The sequence below is a fragment of the Hyla sarda genome, chromosome 3, assembly GCF_029499605.1.
Source record: "Hyla sarda isolate aHylSar1 chromosome 3, aHylSar1.hap1, whole genome shotgun sequence".
Lineage (NCBI taxonomy): Eukaryota > Metazoa > Chordata > Amphibia > Anura > Hylidae > Hyla > Hyla sarda.
Genome location: NC_079191.1, coordinates 28,044,174 through 28,072,120, shown reverse-complemented (window position 1 = coordinate 28,072,120; position 27,947 = coordinate 28,044,174). Strand labels below are relative to the sequence as shown.

Genomic DNA, 27,947 nt, shown 5'->3' with positions numbered 1-27,947 from the left:
GAAAATGTCACGAAAAAACTGTCTCGGAATCAGAATGAAAGGTAAAAGCATCCCAGAGTTATTAATGCTTGAAGTGACAGTGGTCAGATGTTCAAAAAATGGCAAGTTCCTTAACCTCTTAAGGACCCAGGACGTCTGGGTACGTCCTGGGTCCCGGTCCTGCGATATAACGCGGGGTTACACGGATCATATCGCGGCGGGCCCCGCGTCATAGTGAAGCCGGGACCCGCCTCTAATAGCGCGCGGCACTGATCGCTGTGCCGCGCGCTATTAACCCTTTAGCCGCGCGCTCAAAGCTGAGCCGCGCGGCTAAAAACGAAAGTGAAAGTTGCTGGTTAGCTCAGGGAGCTGTTCGGGATTGCCGCGGTATAATCGCGGCATCCCGAACAGCTGTAGCACAGGAGGAGGTCTTTTTACCTTCTCCTGTGCTGTCCGATCGCCGAATGAATGCTTCAAGCCTGAGATCCAGGCTTGAGCATTCAATCGCCGAAAACACTGATTGATCCATTCCTATGGAGATGGATCAATCAGTGTAAAAGATCAGTACATGCAATGTTATAGCCCCCTATAGGAGCTATAATATTGCATAAGAAAAGTGTAAAAAAATTAACCCTTTCAATTATTCCTTCCCCTAATAAAAGTTTGAATCAACCGGCATTTCCAAAAATAAAAAAAACATTATGTAAATAATAATAAAAATAAACCTATGTGGTATCACCGCGTGCGGAAATGTCCAAATTATAAAAATATTTTGCTTTTTAAACTGCTCGTTCAATGGCGTACGCGCAAAAAATTCCAAAGTCCAAAATAGCGCATTTTTGATCACTTTTTATACCACAAAAAAGTGAATAAAAAGTGATCAAAAAGTCTGATCAGAACAAAAATGGTACTGCTAAAAACCTCAGATGACGGCGCAAAAAATGAGTCCTCAAAGCGCCCTGAACACAGAAAAATAAAAAAGTTATAGGGGTCAAAAGATGACCATTTTAAACGTATACATTTTCCTGCATGTATTCATGATTTTTTTCGGAAGTGATACAAATTCAAACCTATACAAGTAGGGTATCACTACTGCAACTGTACACGGCACCGGATAAAACTGAAACAAGAGAAATCTGCAGTGTGTGGTAGCCCTTGGGGGGTGTATGGTAGGGATGGTATGATCTTGGTATATGAGGGGTTAATATTAACCCAGTCACTCGTGACGCCAGGGTGAGTGCTGGTATGCTGAATCTATGTTCCGGCCTATCGCCGCCCTTCCCAGAAGCGATAGGTGCAAAGAAATGACTGAAGGTCCACAAGCAGATTTAACTTGAACTTGAATAACTTTACGGCAGTGCTTGCAATATCCAATGCATAGGAACAGTCTCATATAACAGTTCTTAGGTTGCTTAGCGACTGGCAGAAGTTGCGGACATTGCATGAAACTTATAGTCTCTGAATTTAGGGAATGATGTGCAGATCCATACGGATTTAGGGGAAATATTGAGTTCGGTGATACTGCAAAGTGCTTAGGGGATGATACACTCTATAATTTAGATCATTCAGCTGTTGCCACAAGGCTCAGGCCTAACTCACTGCGATTACTGAGATATAGGTCTTCTCTCATCAAGAGCCAGGAGAAAGAGAGCGATAAGATGGCCGCCGCTTCCTTATATTGGCAGGGGCCGTGGCGATTTTGATTGGTCCGAACGTCTGCCACTCACTTTACATGGTATCATGGGATTGCTTACATCACAGGATCTATATACATTGCAAAAACCCAAAATGAGGCTAGAGATACCAAAGTGAGGCCTGGAACGCATCCAGAATGAGGCTTGGAACGCATCAAATGACCCGAAGGCCCTGTGACACCATAGAAACAGGTAATAAACCATTTATATGCAGAAATAGTACTATATTAATACTATATACACTATTCTATGGATAAATTAGGAATCTATACACTATAATAGAGGCGACTAGGGGCAGACTGACTAACAGATATTACTAAGTCCTAGGGACTCTGGCTACGGGGACCCATAGATAAATAAGTACCGTATGAAATGCGGTACTGGGACACCACAAACCCCCTTACTAAACATAAGTCGGCCTCGACGTCTGTCCCCTGAGACAGAGGGACTAGGATAAGAATTAGAACAAGATGCTATAGAACAGGATGATTTATATTTAAGCTAGACATCCTACTTAAACATTTGAATGCTATCAAGACATTTGAATGCTATCTAGACATTTGAATGCTATCTAGACACTTAAAGGAGCTATCTATACTTTAGTTTCTAGCTTCTTATATAACTTTATAAAACCTATTATACATTTTTTAAGCTTACTAGACATTAGTTCTGCTCTCTATACTGTTAGCTTCAAGCTGACTAGACATTTTGTTATCTCACACATTTTATGCCAACAATAAGTTACCTGTTAGTTAGTACACGAAAAGTATACTGGCTAACCCTAAGCTAGGTCACAGTAAGGGTGGCTGCTAGGGTCTATCGACTACACGCTACTAACCCCTAGAACACTTTCTCAACAACCTATCCAGGTTATTCTGAAAATTACGTGTTTACTTTTGTACTAGCAAGAGCATCTACTGGCCAGGCAGAGCATCTCACACATGCAATGAATAAAGAAAAGAAGAAGTGTACCTGACAGTGGCAGGAATTGGGTATCAATATTCTACAATTCCTTAAGTGTTTTCTTAAGTGAGATATTTATTTGTTTTGGTGTATGTACTAGAGAAATTTTGAAGTAGTACATTAAGTGAGTAATGTAGGGTACTGCTATGTAATTGGCAGAGCATTGAAGTGTGTTATCAGAGGTACCATGTGTGCAGGTACTAAATGTGAGTCCTGGTACCTGATGGGAAGTTTGCCCTGTGTATTCCTTTGAGACCGTCGCAACACCACCTCCGAGTCATCAGGAGTTCCTTCACTTGAGGATTCTTCAAGAGCTTCAGTCCCCGAGGGACCAGCTGGAGGGCTGGAAACGGGAGCAACTTCTTCGGTAGAACTGAGGGTCTCTCTCAAGACAGATGGACTGGTGGCTTCAATGTCCAGAGCAGTCACTGGAACAGGACTGAGATTGGGTGTAGCAATCAATGCTGGTTGACATGGGGCAACAGCTACTGGCAACTGATTGGTTCGTGCGACCAGGGTCGGCTGACTGGATGGAGCTGGGAACGGTATGCCCCAATACATGGTAGGCTGCTGAGATGGGAACAAAGGAACGTCCATAGTGGGATGAATTCCTTCTTCCGGCACATACTCTCTCACAGGCCTTGTCGGAGGTGGAGTAGAAATAGCAGGTGGATCAGGAGGAGTAGGATGGGATAAACGTATCTTCTTTCCGGCACACTTTTATCCTATTCCGGTGAACCACCTGTGGCTCGAACCCATTTTTTTGTATCTTATATACGTCCGTTTTGGGGGTAAGGAACTGCAGTAATGGTATATGGCTCCGTTTCCCACAAGGAGTCCAATTTATGGGTTCTAGGAAATTTTCTGAGCCACACTTTATCTCCAAGCTGCAAGGGCTGAGCCGAAGCATGTCGATTATAGTCTTTCTGCTGGCGCTCATGAACTTCACCCATTTTCTTCTCGACGATATCCTTGCTTCCTCAATTCTTCGTCGATGCTCTGACACCCAACCTTGGGAAGCCTGAGGAGAATTGTTGAAAGGTGCCTGTAGCCCAAAGGTTCAATCCTTTGGCAATTGGCAGTGTCGGCCCATCATCAAGAAAAAGGGCGTATACCCGGTAGAGCAGTGAACAGTGTTGTTGTAGATTTCCAGGAGTTCTGGCAGGAGCTGAGGCCACTCTTCGTGTTTCAAGACAGAGGCTGCTCTGAGCATCTGGATGAACACTTGATTGATCCTCTCACAGAGTCCGTTCCCTTGGGGATGGTAGGCTGTTGTCCGGTGCTTCTTGCAATCATGTAGCCGGCAAAGTTCCTGAAACAATTGAGCTTCAAAGGCGGTTCCCCGATCCGTGAGGACCGATTCGGGACACCCCAACGTTTGGATCCAATGCCCATAGAATAGTTGAGCAGCAGTCTTGGCAGTAAGATCCTTGACGGGGACCACAACCACCCACTTGGAGTAGTGATCCACCATTGTTAGGGCATGACAAAAGCCAGATAGAGTGGGGGCCAGCTTCACGTGGTCCAAGGCAACAATTTGATTTGGTCTTTCTGTACAGATGGGATGCAAAGGGGCTCTTGCGTCCCTCCGGGGGTTCTTTATCACGTTGCACACAAAGCACTCGGCACACCATTTCTCGATGTCTCCCCACATCCTCATCCAGTAGAATCTCCTTCTGACTGTGATCTCCGTCTTATGGACCCCAAAGTGTCCGGATTGGTCATGATAAGCATTCAGAACCATGGCTGCATCCCTCCTGGGAACCACAATATGGTGTATGCGGTCTCCAGAGACTGGGTCCAGGGAATTTCGGTAGACCAACCCCTTGTGCAGGAACAGACGGTTTCTGTGCCACCACAGCCGCTTCAATTCGAAGTCTCCATGAGCCTTGCGCACCCGAGTAGGCACTTTCTTGTGGAGCCAATAGTCGAGGAGAGCCCCGATAACTCTGCTCTCATCCTGAAGTGTCTTCCAGGTAGACAGATCTTCAGAGACCTTGGGAGATTCAGGTCCGTCACCTGCCTGGGTAGTTAGAGCATTCTGGCTCATGAACCTTCGGTAGAAGGGAGGCATTTCTACATCTTCCCACTCATCTTCAGCAGGAGGTGCTTCTCCCGGGGCCATGCGAGAAAGTACATCCGCATTGACATTGTTTTTTCTGCTGCGGTACTTGATGTTAAAGTCATAGTTGGCCAACTGAGAGGCCCAACGCTGTTCAAGAGCTCCCAACTTAGCAGTGTTCAAATGGGCCAAGGGGTTGTTATCAGTGTAGACCGTGAAGGGAGTAGCAGCCAGATAGTCTTTAAACTTTTCAGTAATAGCCCAAACTAGGGCCAGGAGTTCCAGCTTGAAGAAGCTGTAGTTAGCATCATTCTTCTCAGCACCTCGAAGATGCCGTCTGGCATAGGCAATCACCCTCTCCTTGCCATCTTGCACTTGAGATAAGACCGCCTCCAGACCTTCAAAGCTAGTGTCTGTGTATAAACGGAATGGCAGGCTGTAGTCAGGATACGCCAATATGGGGGGTTCCGTGAGGAGATACTTCAGGGCTCGAAAGGCATCCTCTTGTTCTTCGTCCCACTGGATGGGAAGCCTTCCATTATAATTATCCCGGGCAGTCCCTCTCAGTAATTGGGTCAAGGGTCCGGCAATTTGAGCAAAATGAGGGATGAAACGCCGGTAATATCCAGCAAACCCCAGGAAACTTCGGACGTCTCGCACCGTCCTGGGTGTAGGCCACTCTTTCACAGCACTCACTTAGTCTATATCAGGCTGGACTCCTTGGGCACTGACAACATGTCCTAAGTAGTGCACGTGAGGCTTTAGCAAGTGGCATTTAGAAGGCTTAACCTTGAGTCCATGTCGGATAAGAACTTGGGAAACTTCTTTCAGATGATCCAGGTGCTCCTGATATGTTCGGGAGTAGACTATGACGTCATCTAGATACAATAGAACACTCTGGAAGTTAAGGTGCCCTAAGCATCGCTCCATTAGGCATTGGAATGTAGCTGGTGCATTGCAGTCCAAAGGGCATACTTTTGAACTCGAAGAGACCCATGGGAGTCACACATGCGGTCTTCTCTCTGTCCTCTTCTGCCATTGGCACTTGCCAGTAGCCGCTCGTCAGGGCCAGTGTGGAAAAGTAGGTGGCAGACCCCAATGCCGTCAAGGATTCTTCAATGCGTGGGAGAGGATAGGCATCCTTATGAGTTATGTTGTTTAGCTTCCGGTAGTCTATGCAGAAGCGGATGGGGCCATCTTTCTTTTTCACCAAGACCAAAGATGCAGCCCACGGACTCTGGCTTTCTTGGATGACATCAGCCTCTTTCATCTCTACCAACATTTTCTTTATAGTCTGATACATCCCAGGAGCCACAGGGCGATGCCTCTCTTTAATGGGTGGATTGTCTCCGGTGAGGATCCTATGTTTGATCACAGCGGTCCTGCCAAAGTCTGTGGGAAATTTGCTGAAAGCCTCTTGATGTTTCTTAGCCACCTGGATGACTCCTTCCACCTGTTCGTCGGGGGTGTCTTCGTCCCCTATCTGCAGCTGGTTCCACCAAGGTTCTGCAGGGCTCTGGTCAGGTCCTTGTTGGACAACCTGTGACTTCGAGACTACATCTCTGACGTCTAGATGGTGTAACATAGCCACTGGGGCGTATTTGGGTAGCTGGACAGCAACTTGAGAGAGGTTGATAAGCCTCACTGGGACCTTCCAATTCCGTACGGTCACAAGGTTCCGAGCAGCTCGCACCAAAGGACAGTCTTCCAGCAGAAGGGGCTCCAAGAGCGCTTGGTAATCTTGATTTTTCACCCCGGGTCGGGCACGGCACCAAATAACTGTCTCTGTCTGTAGCTGTAGGCTAATGGCTCGGACATCTTGAGTCCTTACTCGGTAGATTTCTCCATGATGATTCACTAACTTCTGTTCTGCTTGAAGGGTTTTGAGGTGGTGTTGGACAGCTCGCCGGCCTGTGGGTGACAAGTGAGGGAGAGATGCATGCAGGGCACAGACAACATCATCAAAACAGTGCCTCATAACAGTCATGCCTAAAATGAAATCGGCCGCTCCCTCATCTCTGACATTGGTGACAATCACACCCTGCCTTCCTAACATATGTCTCCCCACCTGCACCGTGGGCTCCCAGTAGCCATGTCTGGGTACTGGTTTCCCGTTCCTTGCAATTACTCTGAAGTCCGCTTCCTGAGGGTCACACAACCTTTCTGGGCCCCAGTATTTATAGAAAAACCCCTGTGGGATAGTGGATACCTGAGACCCCTTATCTATCAGAGCTTGTAACGTGACACCTTCAAGCATCACCTGTACATAGGGACAAGCAGCTACATACATAGTCCTTTCTTGTCACTGGTTGATTCTGGACCTTCAGTCTCTACTCCCGGGGTGCGGTCCTCGACCCCAGGGGACGCCCGTTTAAAGCCCAGCATTGGCTCTTCCAGTGTCCATTCTTGTTACAATAACTGCAAACGGGTCTTTGGCTTCCAGGTGGTCTCACAGGAGGAACACTAGGTGGAGTGACAGGGCGAGGGTCAGCCTTCTTAGGTGGCGGTGTTGCAGATCTGGAAGGGTTTGGCCGTACTGCCATTTCTTTGAAAGCCTTGGCTAACTGTTCAATGTCCTGTTTAATGTCTTTTAAGTCAGCTGTCCAATGGCTAGGATTAGATGTTGGTAGGTCAGATTGAGAAGGGACAGGCGGTTGGGGCGAAGGACCCTGAGAGTCGGTAGTAGGGACACTAATTACTTCTGTCGGAGGCCCCGATTCTATTACTTTCACCACTAGTATCTTAAAGGCTGGGAAGGCCATGTGGGGATTCTGTACGGCCAGCATTCTAAGTTGGGCCTTGTCTCATTTGCTTAGCGCCCCCTCTATAAAACGGTCCATCAGTACTCGATTGCCCTGATCGGGCGTGATGCCGTCCAACTTCTGTACCGCCTCTAATGCGCTCTGCAAAGCCACTGCATATGCTCGGAGGGTCTCACCTGGCTCCTGGCGCCGTTCATAGAGTCGGAGGTGTACCTCTGAGGGGGCGTGAGATTCAAACACTTGAGAAAGTCCTTCAAAAATATGTCCCACTGTGGCCTTATAGGCCACTGGCCAGGTGCGAAGTTCTTCCAAGGCGGGTCCCTGGAGTTGTCCTAGAAGCAGTTGTGCCTGTTGATGAGGGGGAAGTGCATAAAATCCAAAGAAGCTGTAGAATTTTTCTTTAAAGTCTCTTAGTGTAAAAGGGTCACCATTATAGGTGGGAAGTACAGTATTCCCCAAAAAGACAGGTGCAGCAACTGGAGCTCCAAACACATAGGGAGAGACTGAGGGTGGACTGATTGGGTCCTGTTCTGCCGGTGTTGGAGGTCTTGCCGGCATCACAGGCAGGGCACGCCCTTGGGAGGTCGAGAATGCTGGTGAGGGCGGCAATGTTCTTCTAGCTGAGGGTGGAGACCCTGTTGGCTGGGCCGCTGGAGCATCGCCCCCTTGCTGTTCAGGTGGGGACTGTGGGACTGCAGCATCTGACATTTTCGTATTTGTTGTACTGGCCCTTTAAATAGACCTCGGATTCCTAGGTCCCATGGAAATATGCAATTGTTCTTCAATCTGGAACTTGAGAGCGTAGATTTCAAACTTGAGAGCGGTGAACTGAAACTCAAAAGCTTTTAATTGTACTTTGAGTGCGTTGATAGGCAGCTGGAGCGATTTCTATGCAGGACTTCAATTTGGTAATCTGATGTCTCAGAGTTCCGTACTGCTCCGGTTCTTCGCAGCTTCTAGCCTGTTCGCGCACTCTGCGCCTTTTCCCGCGCTGGGTTGTCTCTCTTTGCTGGTTTCTGGCCTTAGGCTCCGACAAAATGGCCGCCGCGGCATTGAGGGCTTCGGTGGGCGGGGTCTCTGGATCACGTGCGTTGGTATGTCCCGCGCTGACTTGTAACTCTGTGGCACTGTTCGCCTACCCCCTTACTTTACATGCGCACTTCCTCCACACAGCACCGTGCGCGCAACCCCTTACTCCAGAGTATAAGTCACAGTACATTAATAAAGTTCACTTGTTAGGGGGGAGTACACTAGTGGCAATGGTAGGCACACACCCGAATCCTGTTCGTGCAACACCAAAAAGGCTTTATGGTAGCCCTTGGGGGGTGTATGGTAGGGATGGTATGATGTTGGTATATGAGGGGTTAATATTAACCCAGTCACTCGTGACGCCAGGGTGAGGGCTGGTATGCTGAATCTATGTTCCGGCCTATCGCCGCCCTTCCCAGAAGCGATAGGTGCAATGGAATGACTGAAGGTCCACAAGCAGATTTTACTTGAATAACTTTACTGCAGTGCTTGCAATATCTAATGCGTAGTAACAGTCTCATATAACAGTTCTTAGGTTGCTTTGCAACTGGCAGAAGTTGCGGACCTTGCATGAAACTTATAGTCTCTGAATTTAGGGAATGATGTGCAGATCCGTCCGGATTTAGGGGAAATATTGAGTCCGGTGATGCTGCAGAGTGCTTAGGGGATGACGCTCTATAATTTAGATCATTCAGCCATTGACGCAAGGCTCAGGCCTAACTCACTGCGATTACTGAGATATAGGTCTTCTCTCATCAAGAGCCAGGAGAAAGAGAGAGCTAAGATTGCCGCCGCTCCCTTGTATGGGCAGGGGGCGTAGCGATTTTGATTGGTCCGAACGTCTGCCACTCACTTTACATGGTATCATGGGATTGCTTACATCACAGGATCTATATACATTGCAAAAACCCAAAATGAGGCTAGAGATACCAAAGTGAGGCCTGGAACGCATCCAGAATGAGGCTTGGAACGCATCACATGACCCGAAGGCCCTGCGACACCATGAAAACAAGTAATTAACCATTTATATGCATAAATAGTGCTATATTAATACTATATACATTATTCTATGGATAAATTAGGAATCTATACACTATACAATAGAGGCGACTAGGGGCGGACTGACTAACAGATATTACTAAGTCCTAGGGATTCTGGCTACGGGGACCCATAGATAAATAAGTACCGTATGAAATGCGGTACTGGGACACCACAAGAGTTTCTGCACCATAACATCAACAAAATATAAGTGTTCAAAATTCGGAGTTGCAGATTTGCTATGGATTTTGGGGCAGGATCACTGCAGAATTTCTTCTGCTGCAAATCAGCAGCATATCCACTCTTTGATAGGGTACCCTTAAAGGGGTACTCCTCCCCTAGACATCTTATCCCCTATCCAAAGGACCCCTGCGATCTCGGCTGCGGCACCCCAGACATCCCGTGCACGGAGCGAACTTTGCTCCGTGCCGGATGACTGGCAAAGCAGGGCAGAGGCTCGTGATGTCATATGGTCACACCTCGCATATGATGTCATGGTAAATCCCCCTCAATGCAAGTCTATGGGAGGGGTAGGGGATAAGATATCTAGGGGCGGAGTACCCTTTTAAAGTAAATGATTATTCATCACTTATCATTTTTGTAGTGTATCGTTTGAGTTGTTTTGATACCAAACTCCCAAGTCAGGCTTGGTTCACACTACCATTGTGCTGTGACCTATTCAGGGTCCGTTCAGCTGGGTTAATTTTTTTTTAGTTTGTTATTTGCCAAAAAACCTTGAACGGTTGGAGCATAACTGACACCGCTGGGTCCTTACGGATCCCATTGACTTGAATAGGGTCTATCCAGTGCCCGGTCTTTCTGTGAAAAAAATTATCTCTGATCGCTATCAAGATGTATTAAAATAATTAACCAGCAGAGAATGTTGTCCCTTCAAATGATATGATGATAAAAGGTGGATGACAGCACAGAGAGGGAAATCTTCATAATTCTCTCCTTGTGATGTTTTTTTCTTGTTGGTCCAGTGATTGACCCTATTCTTTTTTTTACCTCTTCAAGTTGTACAATATGTATCCAAACTTAATTCGCTGGTTACCCGGAGGTCATAGGACGGTTTTCAAGAACAATTCAGAGTTACAAAAGTTTATAGTGGAAACGTTCACCAGACAGAAGAGTCGGCTGGATGTCAATCACCAGGGGAACCTCGTAGATGCCTTCCTGATAAAGCAACTGGAGGTAACCTGGAATTCCTATATGAGATGTTACAATAAACCCTCAGGGGCCATAATGCATACTTCTTTCTAATAGTATAATTCAGTATTCATCAGAAATAATTTAGAGGAACACAGAGGGTTTTTTGTGAACATGCATGTACCTGACAAAAAATGGTGCTATATTCTATAACGTAAAGCAACAAAGAGCAGCACCCTGTGTCATCTGTTGTGCGGAGCGAAGTTCGCTCCGTGCAGCAGATGTCTGGGGTGCTACAGGAGAGATCGCAAGGGATCCCAGCAGCAGGACCCCCGCAAACAGACATATTCTCTCCTTATTATCTCTCTGTATTTTCGGTTCTCAGTAGCCGCCAGTCCTCTGATGAAGCTGGATCTCCAGCGAAACGTCAGGACTTAGGCTTATGTGACATTTTTATCAGAAATGTTTGCTGTCAGCCCTAGATTGATTACTTATCAGCCATTCGAGTGGCCCAAAAGATATAGTGGCACACCGATAATTTGGCAGTAATATGAACAGCAACTACAAACAAATGCATGACTAGCTGTGTTTTTAAATATCTTGTCAGATATTGACACCTAGTGGTGCTTAGGTGAATTACTACATTTGTCTTTCACCATTATTTTTAAGTATTTAATAAAGGTTATATTTTACTATATTTGTTTGGGGGGGGGGTTCTAGTTTAGGGTACCCCTTGGTTGTTGTCCCCCCAATTTGTTGATAATGCCAATAAAAAGGCATCCTGAGATTTATGTGTGGGGTGACTTTTTTTGTCCAAGGTAGTGAGCTCACTCACAACTTTACCTAAGAAAATGGCCAAAAATTCAAGAGTATCTAAAATCCTCCAAAAGCACCTTTTTCCCAACACTCAAGGAACAATCTTATGATGGACAAGGCATTTTCCAGTGTAATGGAGACCATGTCACAAGGCAAAAAGTGATAACTAAGGGGATTGGTGACCATAACCTGTGATCAATCTTTAAAAAGAGGATGGACAACAAAAACACATAAATTGTGATGAAGTCCAAGCAGTGAATAGGTAATAATGGAATGTCATTGGTCATGATGTGGCCCATAAGCTGATATCCAGCATGCCAGGACAAATTGCAGAAGTCTTAAAAAAGAGGAAGGGTCAACACTATAAATATTGAGTCTTGTCATAAACTTAATGTTTTTGCCAATAAAAATTGTAAATACTTATGAAATGCTTAAAATTGTACTTCAAAACCCATAGAAACATCTGACTAAAAGATCTAAAAATGTTAAAGCATCAAAACAAAAATTTGTCTCAAACTCAAAACTTCTGGCCACGTCTGTACAAGGGTTAGTCAATAATTTTCCACAATACAGCTATGGATTTTATTACAACAAAAGTGGAAAAACCTAGACCCCTTGCTTTTCAATGTACTTTTTTTCATTTTTACACAAGCTTCTTTATGCCCTCAGAAAAAGATTTTGGCTGGGCCATCTGTTACATGCGTACCACTTTTTCAGTAATTGTTCCGAGGTTAATTGAGTTGTGTAGCGAAAAGTAACTTATTCGCAGGGACCCCCTTTGAATGGGCCTCGGCTGTGTAAGAGGAGTGTGTGGTGGGCACGCACACCATTAATTTCTATGGGAGAGCCGGAAATGCCCGAGTTCAGCACTCAAGTCTCTTGGTGGTCTCATAGAGAATGAATTGAGTGCATGCTGACACTGGCAAGTGCTCCTCTCAGAGAGCCGGGACCCGTTCAGGAGATCGCAAAGGGTGCCATTATGATCAGACTAATTTTTCACTGCACAACCCCTTTAAAGGGGTACTCTGGCCCCAAGACATCTTATCCTCTATCCAAAGGCTTGCATTGAGGGGGCGGGGTGTGAGGTCACACAGGGGCGGAGTCGTGACATCACGATACTCCGTCCCTGTGGTCGGGAGGTATAACACTGAGAGCCTCCAGCACTTCCTGCAGTGTTTACAGGTGGGTGCTGCATGCTAGATTGCATCAGACATGTTATCCCATATCCTGGATAGGGGATACGATGTCTTGGGGCCGGAGTACCCCTTTAATGTCTCCTTGAGTTGAGTAAACAGGCGATAGTATGAAGGGCCAAGTTAGCAGTATTGGGGTGGGCATAGTCATGCAACAACACAATACCTTACAGACATCCAGCTCCTTTTCCAGGCTTTTGCTTTTGCCACTTTTTTTTTAAAGATTCTTAGACTATATATTGTGACTAAACACTGTTTTCGTATTGAAGGTCTTCAAAGGGTTTCAATCTTTGATACACCTTGTAGACCACAAAAAAAAAAAAAAAAAAACAACGAACCCTGCTCTTCTTTGGTGAAAACAGAAAGCATAATGGTCGGAGTTAAAAGGGTGGCCAGGACAATGGAACTGACCTAACAACCTCTGCACCAATGCAGCAATGATAAGGTACAAACTAACCCGACCAATGTGCACGAAAAGGACAGGAGCAAAAATGCAACTGCATTGCTAATAAATATTGGCTCGCCTTCATAAAACAAGCTTCACTATGCTACGTCTTTGTATATAAGTACATATAATCTTACACAAACCAATATCGTTATTCACTAACATCTTCATTGATATTCCAGAATAATCCTCAATTGGCGCAGTATTTTCACAATGATAACTTGACAACACTTGTGTCTGATTTGCTTGTTGCCGGAATGGAGACGACTTCTACAACTTTGAGATGGGGCCTCCTGCTAATGATGAAATACCCAGAGATCCAAAGTAAGGAACCTTTAGGGTATGTTTTAATGTTGATGATAATATGCGCAGATAATACCCCAACCCCCAGGGGTATCTTTAAACATCTGAATCCCTGGGCCATCACATATGGGTGCACTTTCATACTAGTTTGAACATGTGTAAACTGTATGTGGCAGTGGTGGTCAACCCATATGAGGGTCACGAGTTACCATCATTGGTTCTTGTCACTGGGTTTGTAGTGGTCAGTTGGATATGTATGTGCTGTCATTATATATTATGGCAAATAAATATGGAAATGGGTAAATGCAATTCTATTGTGTCCTAGGGCGAAAGTGATGCTGCTTCTTTAATGAGAGTGTGTCCGTACATTCTTGCATATAAAACATGTCTAACTGCTAGGAAATCATATTTAAAATATCTAAGTGGATGTTGTTAGGCATTGCACATGGAATCTACTGGGCATTGTATGATTATCTCGACAACTGTACAAACCAGCGATCTACGATCTTTGAAGAATGTGAGGTAGACCAACGCTGGACACTTTAAATTTCAATAGTCTATTATTTCTTAAGCTATTACATAAATCATTATCCTATGTATACATTTTGTTTTAGAAAATGTTCAAAAAGAAATTGAACAAGTCATTGGACTACGCCAGCCTCAGATAGAATATCGCAAACAAATGCCGTACACGGACGCCGTCATACATGAGATCCAAAGATTTGGGAATATTATACCCGCCTCTGCTCCACATGCGACAACCCAAGATGTGGAGTTCAGAGGATACTTCATTCCGAAAGTAAGATGGAAATGTCATGGTTTCTAAATTATTTAAAGGATTGTTAGGCTTAGAAAACTTGTAATGCTACACTTCACCAGTGGTGGTGCTGAAGGCAAATGAAACATTTGATGCCTAATGCTAACATGGGTAAGATTGTTGTTGGGCTGAAATAGTTTTCCACAATGCTCAACACTCAGCACAGAGGAGTGCTATCAGACAGGAGAGAGCACAGAGGAGTGCTATCAGAAAGGAGAGAGCACAGAGGAGTGCTATCAGACAGGAGAGAGCACAGAGGAGTGTTATCAGACAGGAGAGGGCACAGAGGAGTACTATCGGACAGCAGAGAGCACAGAGGAGTGCTATCAGACAGGAGAGAGCACAGAGGAGTGCTATCAGACAGGAGAGAGCACAGAGGAGTGCTATCAGACAGGAGAGAGCACAGAGGAGTGTTATAAGACAGGAGAGAGCACTCCTCTGTGCTCTCTGCTGTCCGATAGTACTCCTCTGTAATCTCTCCTGTCTTATAACACTCCTCTGTGCTCTCTCCTGTCTGATAGCACTCCTCTGTGCTCTCTCCTGTCTGATAGCACTCCTCTGTGCTCTCTCCTGTCTGATAGCACTCCTCTGTGCTCTCTCCTGTCTGATAGCACTCCTCTGTGCTCTCTGCTGTCTGATAGTACTCCTCTGTGCCCTCTCCTGTCTGATAACACTCTTCTGTGCTCTCTCCTGTCTGATAGCACTCCTTTGTGCTCTCTCCTTTCTGATAGCACTCCATGGTGCTCTCTGCTGTCCGATAGTACTCCTCTGTGCCCTCTCCTGTCTGATAACACTCCTCTGTGCTCTCTCCTGTCTGATAGCAATCCTCTGTGCTCTCTCCTGTCTGATAGCACTCCTCTGTGCTCTCTCCTGTCTGATAGTACTCCTCTGTGCTCTCTCCTGTCTGATAGAACTCCTTTGTGCTCTCTCCTGTCTGATAGCACTCCACTGTGCTCTCTCATGTCTGATAGAACTCCTCTGTGCTCTCTCCTGTCTGATAGAACTCCTTTGTGCTCTCTCCTGTCTGATAGCACTCCTCTGTGCTCTCTCCTGTCTTATAGCACTCCTCTGTGCTCTCTCCTGTCTTATAGCACTCCTCTGTGCTCTCTCTCTCCTGTCTGATAGCACTCCTCTGTGCTCTCTCCTGTCTTATAGCACTCCTCTGTGCTCTTTTCTGTCTGGTAGCACATCTCTGTGCTCTCTCCTGTATGATAGTACTCCTCTGTGCTCTCTCCCATCTGATAGGATTCCTTTGTGATTTCTGCTGTCTGATAGTACTCTTTTGTGCTCTCTCCTGTCTGATAGAACTTCTCTGTGCTCTCTCCTGTCTGATAGTACTCCTTTGTGCTCTCTCCTGTCTGATAGCACTCCTCTGTGCTCTCTCCTGTCTTATAGCACGCCTCTGTGCTCTCTCTCCTGTCTGATAGCACTCCTCTGTGCTCTCTCCTGTCTGATAGTACTCCTCTGTGCTCTTTTCTGTCTGGTAGCACATCTCTGTGCTCTCACCTGTATGATAGTACTCCTCGGTGCTCTCTCCCGTCTTATAGGATTCCTCTGTGATTTCTGCTGTCTTATAGTACTCTTTTGTGCTCTCTTCTGTCTGATAGGACTCCTCTGTGTACTCTCTCCTGTCTGATAGCACTCCTCTGTGCTCTCTGCTGTCCGATAGTACTCCTCTGTGCTATCAGACAGGAGAGAGTACACAGAGGAGTCCTGTCAGACAGAAGAGAGCACAAAAGAGTACTATCAGACAGCAGAAATCACAGAGGAATCCTATCAGACGGGAGAGAGCACCGAGGAGTACTATCATACAGGTGAGAGCACAGAGATGTGCTACCAGACAGAAAAGAGCACAGAGGAGTACTATCAGACAGGAGAGAGCACAGAGGAGTGCTATCAGACAGGAGAGAGAGCACAGAGGAGTGCTATAAGACAGGAGAGAGCACAGAGGAGTGCTATCAGACAGGAGAGAGCACAAAGGAGTTCTATCAGACAGGAGAGAGCACAAAAGAGTACTATCAGACAGCAGAAATCACAAAGGAATCCTATCAGACGGGAGAGAGCACAGAGGAGTACTATCATACAGGAGAGAGAACAGAGATGTGCTACCAGACAGAAAAGAGCACAGAGGAGTGCTATAAGACAGGAGAGAGCACAGAGGAGTGCTATCAGACAGGAGAGAGAGCACAGAGGAGTGCTATAAGACAGGAGAGAGCACAGAGGAGTGCTATCAGACAGGAGAGAGCACAGAGGAGTGCTATCAGACAGGAGAGAGCACAAAGGAGTTCTATCAGACAGGAGAGAGCACAGAGGAGTTCTATCAGACATGAGAGAGCACAGTGGAGTGCTATCAGACAGGAGAGAGCACAAAGGAGTTCTATCAGACAGGAGAGAGCACAGTGGAGTGCTATCAGACAGGAGAGAGCACAAAAGAGTACTATCAGACAGCAGAAATCACAGAGGAATCCTATCAGACAGGAGAGAGCACAGAGGAGTACTATCAGACAAGAGAGAGCACAAAGGAGTACTATCAGACAGGAGAGAGCACAGAGGAGTACTATCAGACAGGAGAGAGCACAGATGAGTGTTATCAGACAGGAGAGAGCACAGAGAAGTGCTATCAGACAGGAGAGAGCACAGAGAAGTGCTATCAGACAGGAGAGAGCACAGAGGAGTACTATCAGACAGAAAAGAGCACAAATGAGCCCTATCAGACAGCAGAGATCACAGAGGAATCCTATCAGACAGGAGAGAGCACAGAGGAGTACTATCAGACAGGAGAGAACACGGAAGAGTGCTATCAGACAGAAGAGAGCACAAAAGAGTACTATCAGACAGCAGAAATCACAGAGGAATCCTATCAGACGAGAGAGAGCACAGAGGAGTACTATCATACAGGTGAGAGCACAGAGATGTGCTACCAGACAGAAAAGAGCACAGAGGAGTACTATCAGACAGGAGAGAGCACAGAGGAGTGCTATCAGACAGGAGAGAGAGCACAGAGGAGTGCTATAAGACAGGAGAGAGCACAGAGGAGTGTTATCAGACAGGAGAGAGCACAAAGGAGTACTATCAGACAGGAGAGAGCACAGAGGAGTTCTATCAGACAGGAAAGAGCACAGAGGAGTTCTATCAGACATGAGAGAGCACAGTGGAGTGCTATCAGACAGGAGAGAGCACAAAGGAGTACTATCAGACAGGAAAGAGCACAAAGGAGTCCTATCAGACAGCAGAGATCACAGAGGAATCCTATCAGACAGGAGAGAGCACAGAGGAGTACTATCAGACAGGAGAGAACAAGGAAGAGTGCTATCAGACAGGAGAGAGCACAGAGGACTACTATCAGACAGTAGAGAGCACAAAGGAGTACTATCAGACAGGAGGGAGCACAGAGGAGTGCTAGCCCACCCTTACTTATTGGACTTTATCCATGCCTGTTCTTCAGCTTGGACAAAGCCATGTTTTCTATAAAAAGGAAATACAATTTGCTTATGAAGTATATTAGAAAGGTTAATGTTTTGCCAAGATGTACAACATATAAAATGTTTTTTAATCTGGCAGTGCCCATTTAAGGGAAATATTTGGCGCTAATTGGAGATTGTTCTGTCACAGAGGAGCAGTCAAAAGCTCAATTAGGGGGGAAGTTGTGTAGTGTTGGGCTGTGTGAAACTTTGTCCTATGAGGGGCCAGTTCTGAGACACCAGGTGTGACATCTTCGTAATGGGGAGATATCCAGCTCAAGGAAGTCTTGTGAAGTGTGTGTTTTAAAAAATCACAGGAAATAGGCCACACTTACTGGTTACTGGTACAAGGGCAGGTTAGGCACCTATTCCCACTATGATGCAGATAGCCACAATGCTATATAAGGGGAGGAACTGTGTGACATCTTCAGGCTTGAAGGAAGCCATAGGGGGCCTGTGAGGACTTTGTGAACCCTTCAGTCTTAGACTTATGTTAGAGGCCTGTACATAGAAGGAGATTGGTTTACCTGAGACCTAAAGCAGTCCTGTAAGCCAGTGGGCTGATGGAAGACACTAGTATACTCGCACATTGCGGCAGCTCTCGGCCTAGCTCATAGAACAGGGGGAGCGTCCGCGATGTGTGAGAGTACACTGCGCATGCGCGGCGACTTGCGCATCGCTTCACTGTGTCTGCTCATAGCGGCGTATTGCCGCTCCGAGCAGGCACATGTAAAGGCACCATACAGCGGTCCTTCAGCAGTGGATCCACAGCGTAATATATGCTATGGATCTACTCGTGTGAACGTACCCTAAGACTATTATACAGACTAGGACAAGTTCTGCTTTACATGTAAATGTATATGAATATACTGTGTGCATATATGTGTATATATGTGTGTGTGTGTGTGTGTGTATATATATATATATATATATATATATATATATATATATATAACGTATTCCTTATTTTTGTATTGTAGAGCTCATTGTTAGCTAAAAGTGCCTAATCCACAGCACAGTCTAGTGTACACACCATCCCTGGTCCCCACACGGCCTAGTGTAAATGCTGCCCATTGTTGGTGCACAGTCTAGTATAGTAGTCGCTCCTGGTTTGCGCATAGAATGGAGGAGAAATACCCCCGAAATGAAATTGACTAGTGTTCTTTCCATTCTCTATTGTAGAGTGCTTAGGAATATATTATTAATAATAATATTATTTATCATATCTTATCTATTCTACTCCTTTATATTTCCAGGGCACTCATGTTCTTCCAATATTGACTTCTGTATTAAAGGATAAAACTTACTTTAAAAAAACGGATGAATTTTATCCAGAAAATTTTCTCGATTCTGATGGAAACTTTGTGAAAAATGAGGCTTTTCTGCCTTTCTCAGCAGGTATTGAAGCATGCGGATTGAAGCATTGTGGGAAGACATGGCTCACCCCGCGCTTGTGCCATGTAGTTTGGAACCTGATGGATCCAGACGTGACAAGGTGTTTCCCAGTCAGTGGTTGGGTCATTGTAAAAGATATCCTAAGCTACAGTGTACAGATGAGTCTATCTTTACCTTTGCTTGAATTTAGTTAAATATTCCCATTTCCTATTACACAAATTTAGCACAACTGAAATGCAGAAAAATTCTTAGCAGGCTGCAATTAACAGGACAACCACTGGGTGACCACTTATAAGTGTATAGTAAATACATATCTTAACAGAGTATCAATGTTTTTTTTTTTTTTTTCTAAGCTATTGATCCCATTTTGGGATTTGTTAAGCCATGTAAAAAAGGTAAGGAAAATGGTTGCTTCCAGATGTGACAACTTCTCAGGAACTTATGCAGTTGAACACTAGACTGATACATATAGAGACCAGGTCAGCATTGACAGATGGGGAAAAGAGCATCATGAAGCTTTTCCGGGCCATGTGACGCTTCAATATTGTACTGGTCATGCTTTAGCAAACTTGAGAATTTTTCACCTTACATTACACTTCAAGTGAGACCATGTTGAGTGCAGCCTATGTTTTATTTCTCAAGGTTCAGTTGTGTTTTGTATTCATTTGTTTAATGGCTGGGATACAGGAATTGTACTTTGATCCGATGGTTCCTATCTTACCCTGTTTTATATTTCTTTTATGTATGTTTATGGATCATATGTACATTTGCTAGATATACAGTATATGTCAGCTGCAAGGAGGAAGTAGATCCGCTGAGCCTGTGTGGATGATGGCTTGGGCCGTTTCAGGGAGTGGAGTATAAGATGCCGCTGGTTTTCACCTGAGCCTGCCACAAAGCGGGATGGGCTTCCTGCGGCAAACGGCACACAGGTCACTACACCTGACATGACTTGTCCACAGGAGGAATATGACAACTCGTAGTTAGGATAGCAGAAGGTATGGGCAGGTGGCACGGTAGCGAAAACAGGGTAGCAAGGGGTCAGAAGACAGGCGGCAGGTAGGTCAGGAACACGGTAAGGCAGGACACAATAAATGCTTTCACTCAGGCACTGGGCACCCAAAGAGGGGTTGTGGGAGGTGCCCATACTTATAGAGAAGGGACAGGTGCAAACAATATTCAAGGGCACACTGGCCCTTTAAATCTCAGAGCACCATAGGAGGAGGGGAGGCACGCGCCAATGATGAGAGAGTACGAAAGAAACCGCAGAATAAAAAGGAGAGTGACAGCCTAAGATTCACATGCGGGCGCGTCCCGCCGGATGACAGATGGAGAGAGCACTCCCGGCCAGTGTGAGCAGATGGAGCGCTCTCCGTAACAATATATTTCTGCACCCAGTCTTGAAAAATAATAAAATGTTTAAAAAAAAAAAAATTAAGGTAAGGAAGAAATCAGGTATTATTGTAGACATGTAAGAACACAAATATCATGACCACAGTTTTTCTTTCTATTCTAGGTAAAAGACGTTGCACAGGAGAAATTCTGGCTAAAGCCGAGCTGTTCCTCTTCTTTACTAAGCTGTTGCAGAACTTTTCTTACCAGGCTCCTCCTGGCATTGAGGTCAACCTTACCCCCGTGGTTGGGTTCACCAGTGCTCCCATGACCTATAAAATGTGTGCCGTGCCACATCATAGTGACTAACAAGGCCACATCCGGTGGGTGTTGGCCGGTGTCTTCTGGCCCTGGTGTCTTCTGTCCTTGTTTACAGCTCTGCAGGATAATGTCCCGTCCATAGCACCTGACCACTGCTGTGATGTGTGTGGCAACAATCATGGATGCTTGGCTACCAAATGTATTCCAATTAGTAGTATAGATAGAATTAAAAACATTTTTATAGTTGGAGGGTCACTAAAACATTTTTTAAATTACCCATGCCTTGGTCTCAAGTGCTGCAAGGTTCTCAAATATGGCGGGCCCCCAGCCATTACCACTTTTGCCCACTATATAATGTGGACTTGATGACTAATTGGAATAATCTTTTGGCTATTATAGTTGCATTTGATAAACCCACGATGTGTGAACTTGATCTCATTAATATCTCTTAGAGTATAAGGTTTGTTAGAATATACAGTAGGGGAAAAAAAAGTATTTAGTCAGCCACCAATTGTGCAAGTTCTCCCACTTAAAAAAATGAGAGGCTGTAATTGTCATCATAGGTATACCTCAACTATGAGAGACATAATGAGAAAAAAATCCATAAAATCACAATGTCTGATTTTTAAAGAATGTATTTGCAAATTATGGTGGCAAATAAGTATTTGGTCAATAACAAAAGTTCATCTCAATACTTTGTTATTTACCCTTTGTTGGCAATGAGGCAATGAGGTCAAACGTTTTCTGTAAATCTTCACAAGGTTTTCACACACTGTTGCTGGAATTTTGGCCCAATGCTCCATTCAGATCTCCTCTAGAGCAGTGATGTTTGGGGGATGTTGCTGGGCAACACGGACTTTCAACTCCCTCCAAAGGTTTTCTATGGGGTTGAGATCTGGAGACTGGCTAGGCCACTCCAGGACCTTGAAATGCTTCTTACAAAGCCACTCCTTCGTTGCCTGGTGTGTTTGGGATCATTGTTATGCTATTAGCCGATAGAAGGGCATGTGGGGATTACTATGGGGATTACACCACTATCCAAAGGAAAGAGAGAGTGACACCAAGAGCAACGAATAATACCTATAAACACAGGGCATTGAAAAGTAACGTGGCTGGGTCTTTCAGCATGACAATGATTAACACATATAAACAGTCACCCAACAGTCAAAGTAATAAAAAATTACATAAACTTTATTGAATGCATGTTAAAAAACAAAGCAATAAAATGAATCAGCAGCACACAGAAAAAATGGCACAGAGTATGGATAATAAAAATATGACAGCCATCCCATAAAATAGAGGCTTAAGGCATTGTGGAGGCGGAGTAGCACACTGTCACAGGACCAATGGGCAGGAAGCAGCATTGAGTACACACCAGGGCTTCAGAATCCCAAAGAAAAAGCAACCATTTAAAAAAAAATTAAGAATATTTAGGACAGCGGGTGCTACCTATATATTGCCTGAATGACACAGCCTGGTGTTGGCTGATGCATGAGTACACACCAGGGCTTCACAATCCCCCCCAAAAAACACAACAATTGTAGAAATTTATGAAGAAGACTTTTGGATAGCGGGTGCTACCTATGAGAAAATTTGAAATTCCCAGACCCAGGCCAAGCAGCGGTAGCAGTAAACCATATATTGCCTAAATGACGCAGCCTGGAGTTGGCTGATGCATGAGTACACACCAGGGCTTCACAATCCCCCCCAAAAAACACAATCATTTTATAAATTTTTGAAAAAGATTTTGGATAGCGGGTGCTACCTATGAGAAAATTTTAAATTCCCAGACCCAGGCCCCACAGTGGCATCAGTAAACCATATATTGCCTGAATAAAACAGCCTGGAGTTGGCTGATGCATGAGTACGCACCAAAGCAAAAATTTAGGAAAGCGAGTGCTCTCTATATATTACCAGAATGACGCAGCCTGGAGTTGGCTGCAGCATGAGGAGACCATTGAAATGTGTGAATTTTTTATTTGAAATTTAAATCAAAATTTGTGTCCCGGACCCCGCCGTGTGGGTACAAAGGACCTAATCTCACAAGCACCCACAGGCTCATGTGCCCGTAAGATGTAGGCGCAACGTCTCCATAGCCCTGACCGGCCATTTTTGTTTTTTGTACCTTTGTTTAAGAACAAGCGCATATCCAAGAGTCCAGAAGACTCTATAATGCAGGACGGTGGACCACCAAAAGACATTCTTCTATATAAGAATTTTTTATGAAATAAAGAAGCAGAAATCATCCCTCTGCGTATTTTTTTTTTAACATTTTACTTAAAAAATCAAACGCAACAAGCGTTCAATGGTATAATGGTTATTATTGTGGAAAATTCAAGTTTAATACTGTGATAATTATCAGAAAATTTGAAAAAAACACTACCCAAGAGTGTTTAATAACCCCATACATTGCACCATAAATGTTGAAATTTAAATTAAGCATGTATGTATGTATTTCAAAAATCCTAAAATTAAAGGCCCAAGCCCAGAAGCATCATGAAGTCAAGTAGTTCCTGAAAGACACAGGAGCAGTCAGGAGTAGGCATCAGCAGTACCCAAGAGGCTTTAATAACCCCTTACATTGCACGATCACTCGCGAGATTGAGCATTAACAGGTGTGTTATACTCTCAGATGTCCGGGGCTGCACGTGCGCTACACTGAACGGACCAGCATGTGTCTATCTTTCGCGATAGGGATCAGGGATTGCAATTATTTGCCAGGAAAGAAGAATCACAACTAAGCGAGGGTCATAAGATCGGGTTCAATAAGTCCCTTCCCTTTGTACACACTGCATGTCTCTACTACCGATTGGATGGTTTAGTGAGGTCCTCGGATCGGCCCCGGCGGGGTAGGAGAAGGCCCTGGCAGAGTGCCGAGAATTTAAAGATCATTGTTGAAATTTGCATTAAGCATGTATTAGCTACTGCTAAACTTCCAAAAATTGAAGGCCCAAGGCCTGAGGCATCAGGGAGGCAATTATTTCCTGAAAGAGACAGAATGAGTCAGGAGCAGACATTCGCAGTACCCAAAAGGATTTCATTATCAACCCCTTACATTTAAAGATCAATGTTGAAATTTGCATTAAGCATGTATTTAGCTACTGCTAAACATCCAAAAATTGAAGGTCCAAGGCCTGATTCATCAGGGAGGCAAGTAAATCCTGAAAGACACAGAATGAGTCAGGAGCATTCATTTGCAGTACCCAAGAGGGTTTCATAACCAACCCCTTACATTTAAGGATCAATGTTGAAATTTGTATTAAGCATGTATTTAGCTACTGCTAAACATCCAAAACTTGAAGGCCCAAGGCCTGATGCATCAGGGAGGCAGGTAGTTCCTGAAAGACACAAAATGAGTCAGCAGCAGGCATCCGCAGTACCCAAGAGGGTTTCATAACCCCTTACATTTAATGATCAATGTTGACATTTGCATTAAGCATTTATTTAGCTACTGCTAAACATCCAAAAATTAAAGGCCCAAGGCCAGAAGCATCAGTGAGGCAAGTAGTTCCTGAAAGACACAGGATGAGCCAGGAGCAGGCAATCACAGTACCAAAGAGGGTTTCATAACCCTAATTGATAACCCAAGATGGTTTCATAACCAATCATAATTGGGAAATGTTGGTATAGCAGCATGGTCACTCTACTCTGAGGCATCTGGCATTGGTGGCTGGAAATCCTGTCTGATCCATCCTTGATTCATCTTCACAAACGTCAGTCTCTCCACATTTATAGTGGACAGATGAGTTCGCCTTGGGGTGACTATGGCCCCGGCCGCACTAAACACCCACTCTGATGGCACACTACTGGCTACTCATCAGCGACTGTAGACTCATGCTGTTGCTGATTGAGCTGGTACTGCTCCTGCCACCCCTCCCCTCCCCAGCAGCCATGGCAGTGGAAGGTGAGCGCAGAGGGCCCCCCGAGTCAGACTTGCGAGTGGATGGACCATGTGGCCGATAGGCATCAGACAAATGACTACGTAGAATCAGCCATGGTTTCAATCATTTGTTGTAGGAAATGTAGGAGTGGAACTACGTCGTTCATGGCCTAATCCAGGCGACTCACAAATAATGTGGCTTCCTCAAAGGGCCTCAGCAAACGGCAGGTGTCACGTATGAGCTGCCACTGGTTCACATTGAAGTTACACAGGGGAGTACTCCTATCTGCTTGGATCATTAAGAAATCGGTGATGGCTTTTCTTTGTTCGTATAGTCAGTCCAACATATGGAGGGTGGAATTCCAACGTGTGGCAACGTCACAAATAAGACTATGTTGTGGGATACCGTTCTGATGCTGCAGCTCAAGGAAGGTGTGCTTGGCGGTGTACGAGTGGCTGAAGTGCATGCACAGTTTTCTTGCCATTTTCAGGATGTTTTGCAAATGGGGTGAAGACTTGAGGAAGTGCTTGACAACCAGATTCAACACGTGTGCCATGCAGGGCACATGTTTCACACTTCCTTGTCGCAGCGTGGACACGGTGTTCTTCCCGTTGTTGGTCACCATGGTTCCCATTTCCAGATTTCGTGGAGAAAGCCATACTTGGATTTCTTTACGAATGAACTTTAGCAGTTCCTCCCCTGTGTGACTCCGTTCGCCAAGGCAAACCATGTGAAGAACAGCTTGACACCGCTGTGCCCTACACACATGGTACGATGAAGGGCCACCGAGATTTGGACATGCAGTGGAGGCCGAGGACACGGTGGAGGTGAGGAGGCGGCATCGCACACTGTAACAGGACCAACTGCCTGGGAGCGAGAGCGTGGAGGAGGAAGCGGTGTGACCTGTCCAAGTTGCTGTTGTGGCTGTGCAAAAACCACATTTACCCAGTGGGCCGTAAAAGACATGTATTGTCCCTGCTCGTAGTTACAGCTCCACACGTCGGCGCTGCCGTGCACTTTTGAACACACCGACAGGCTCAAGGACTGGCCCACCTTCTCTTGTACAAACTTATGCAGGGCTGGTACTGCCTTCTTCGCAAAGAAATGACGGCTTGGGACTCTCCACCTCGGCTCGGCACAAGCCATCAATTCTCTGAAAGGTGCAGAGTCCACCACTTGAAAAGGGAGGGACTGCAACACCAGCAACTTGGACAGGAGCACATTCAACTTCTGCGCAGTTGGATGAGTGGGCGCATACTGTTGTCTCTTGGACATAGCTTCGCCGATGGATTGTTGGCGGAATGGCTGACTAAAAGTGGGAGAAGCAGGAGCTACAGAAGGAGGGTTTGACACACAGCTCCCTTCAGCTGAGGTGGTGGAGCCTTGTCTGGATGAAGGAGGGAGCGGATGGCCACTGGGTGATGCAGCAGGCTGAACCACTACATCGGAGCCACGGTTCTCCCAGGCCACTTAATGGTGGCAAAGCATGTGTTGACGCAGGGCCGTGGTGCCGACATTGGGATCCTGGTCACGCTTCACCTTCTGCCGACAGATCTTGCATGTGGCTACGTGAACTTCCTCCGGATGCCTCATGTAAAACTTCCACACCACTGAGTAGCTGATTTTCCCACCCGCAGTCCGCACTAATTTACTGCTACTGGCGCCGTCTCCAGGAACTCCTGTTCCACTACCTCCCGGAAAGGTAGGCTGCCGCAAAGCAGGAGGTCTCCCCCGAGCATGTTTGGCTCCTGAATTTCCACTCCTGTCACCACGCTGACTGCCAACCGTGCTACTGCCTTGCTGCCTCAAGGGCAACCTGCAACTCTCTTCTCCTGATGATGATGAAGCCCCTTCTGCACCCGGCTCCCAATTGCGATCGGCTTCATCATCCTCAACAGGTGTGTGCATGTCACTGATGTCCTCCTCAGGTTCCCCAACAGTGTCTGCTTCAGGACCCTGAACACTTGCAACACCGCCTCCCACGTCACTCTCCGCATCACTACTTGGCCGCCTAGCGGAGCAAGCGGCGCACGTCTCCTCCCCTTCTTGGCTGTCCAGTAGTTGCTGACTGTCCTCTATTAGATCGTCCTCAGTAAATAGTGGAGCTGAACCCATAGCATAAGATACTTCTCTAGGAGAGGGGACAGCATAGGACAAAGGCAATGGGAGGACAGGGACTGCTCCTGGGCCATGCCAACTGAGGGTTGTGTCTGAGGAGCCCACCGACTGTTGACTGGGGGGTGTCAGATGTCACTAGTGATCATGTGGATGAGCGTGTTAACCAATCGACGACGGCAGATGGGTTACTGGTGGAGACACGACCGCTGGCTGATAACGGGAGCTCAGGCCTCTCGCTGCGACTCCTGTTGCCACTCGCCCCAAGTCTGCTGCCAACTCTGCCTGAAGTATTTAGGCCTCTGCCACTCCTCCATGCACGTCCTATCACTTCTCAGCCTAACATACTTAGCGCGTTTATGAGGGTATTACAATATGCTACACTACTCTTGAAACAGTATTTGTCTTACAGCAGCAGGTGATTACTTACGGCTGTCCTTTCACAGTATGCAGGCCTTTGACAGATTAACAGGTACTAAATGGTACAATACTTGGATGTACCTATGCAGTATGCACTGATGAGGGCAGTAATAGGCCTAACTATAAGCAGAAAAAACTCTGTATTTTTGTATAACACCAGCCGGTGAATACTATTGTTTGCACTTTGACGGTTTGGAGCACCTTGACAGATTAACAGGTACTAAATGGTACAATACTTGGATGTACCTATGCGGTATACACTGATGAGGGCAGTAATATGTGTAACTATACGCAGAAAACCTCAGTATTTTTGTAAAACACCAGTCGGTGAATGCTATTGCTTGGACTTTGACGGTATGGAGCACCTTGACAGCTTAACAGGTACTAAATGGTACAATACTTGGATGTACGTATGCGGTATGCACTGATAAGGGCAGTAATATGCCTAATTATACGCAGAAAAAATTCTGTATTTTTGTAAAACACCAGCCGGTGGATACTATTGTTTGCACTTTGACGGTATGGAGCACCTTGACAGCTTAACAGGTACTAAATGGTACAATAATTGGATGTACGTATGCGGTATGCACTGATGAGGGCAGTAATATGCCTAACTATACGCAGAAAATACTCTGTATTTTTGTAAAACTCTAGCCGGTGGATACTACTGTTTGGACTTTGACGGTATGGAGCACCTTGACAGCTTAACAGGTACTAAATGGTACAATACTTGGATGTACGTATGCGGTATGCACTGATGAGGGTAGTAATA

General features: G+C 45.6%; 2 protein-coding genes across 7 annotated transcripts in view; one reads left to right on the top strand and one right to left on the bottom strand.

Annotated features, from left to right (window-relative positions):
• Positions 1-27,947, bottom strand: part of LOC130361225 (serine/threonine-protein kinase SBK1-like) — a 613,716-nt gene that overhangs the window by 391,417 nt on the left and 194,352 nt on the right. The window lies entirely within an intron of this gene.
• LOC130360957 (uncharacterized) overlaps positions 1-27,947 on the top strand; it is a 95,106-nt gene that overhangs the window by 15,263 nt on the left and 51,896 nt on the right. Inside the window, exons 6-10 of the mRNA XM_056563513.1 lie at positions 10,545-10,721; positions 13,313-13,454; positions 14,048-14,232; positions 18,968-19,109; positions 20,623-20,799. Of these exons, the coding sequence (XP_056419488.1) occupies positions 10,545-10,721; positions 13,313-13,454; positions 14,048-14,232; positions 18,968-19,109; positions 20,623-20,799 (823 nt within the window). The remainder of the gene's footprint in view (positions 1-10,544; positions 10,722-13,312; positions 13,455-14,047; positions 14,233-18,967; positions 19,110-20,622; positions 20,800-27,947) is intronic.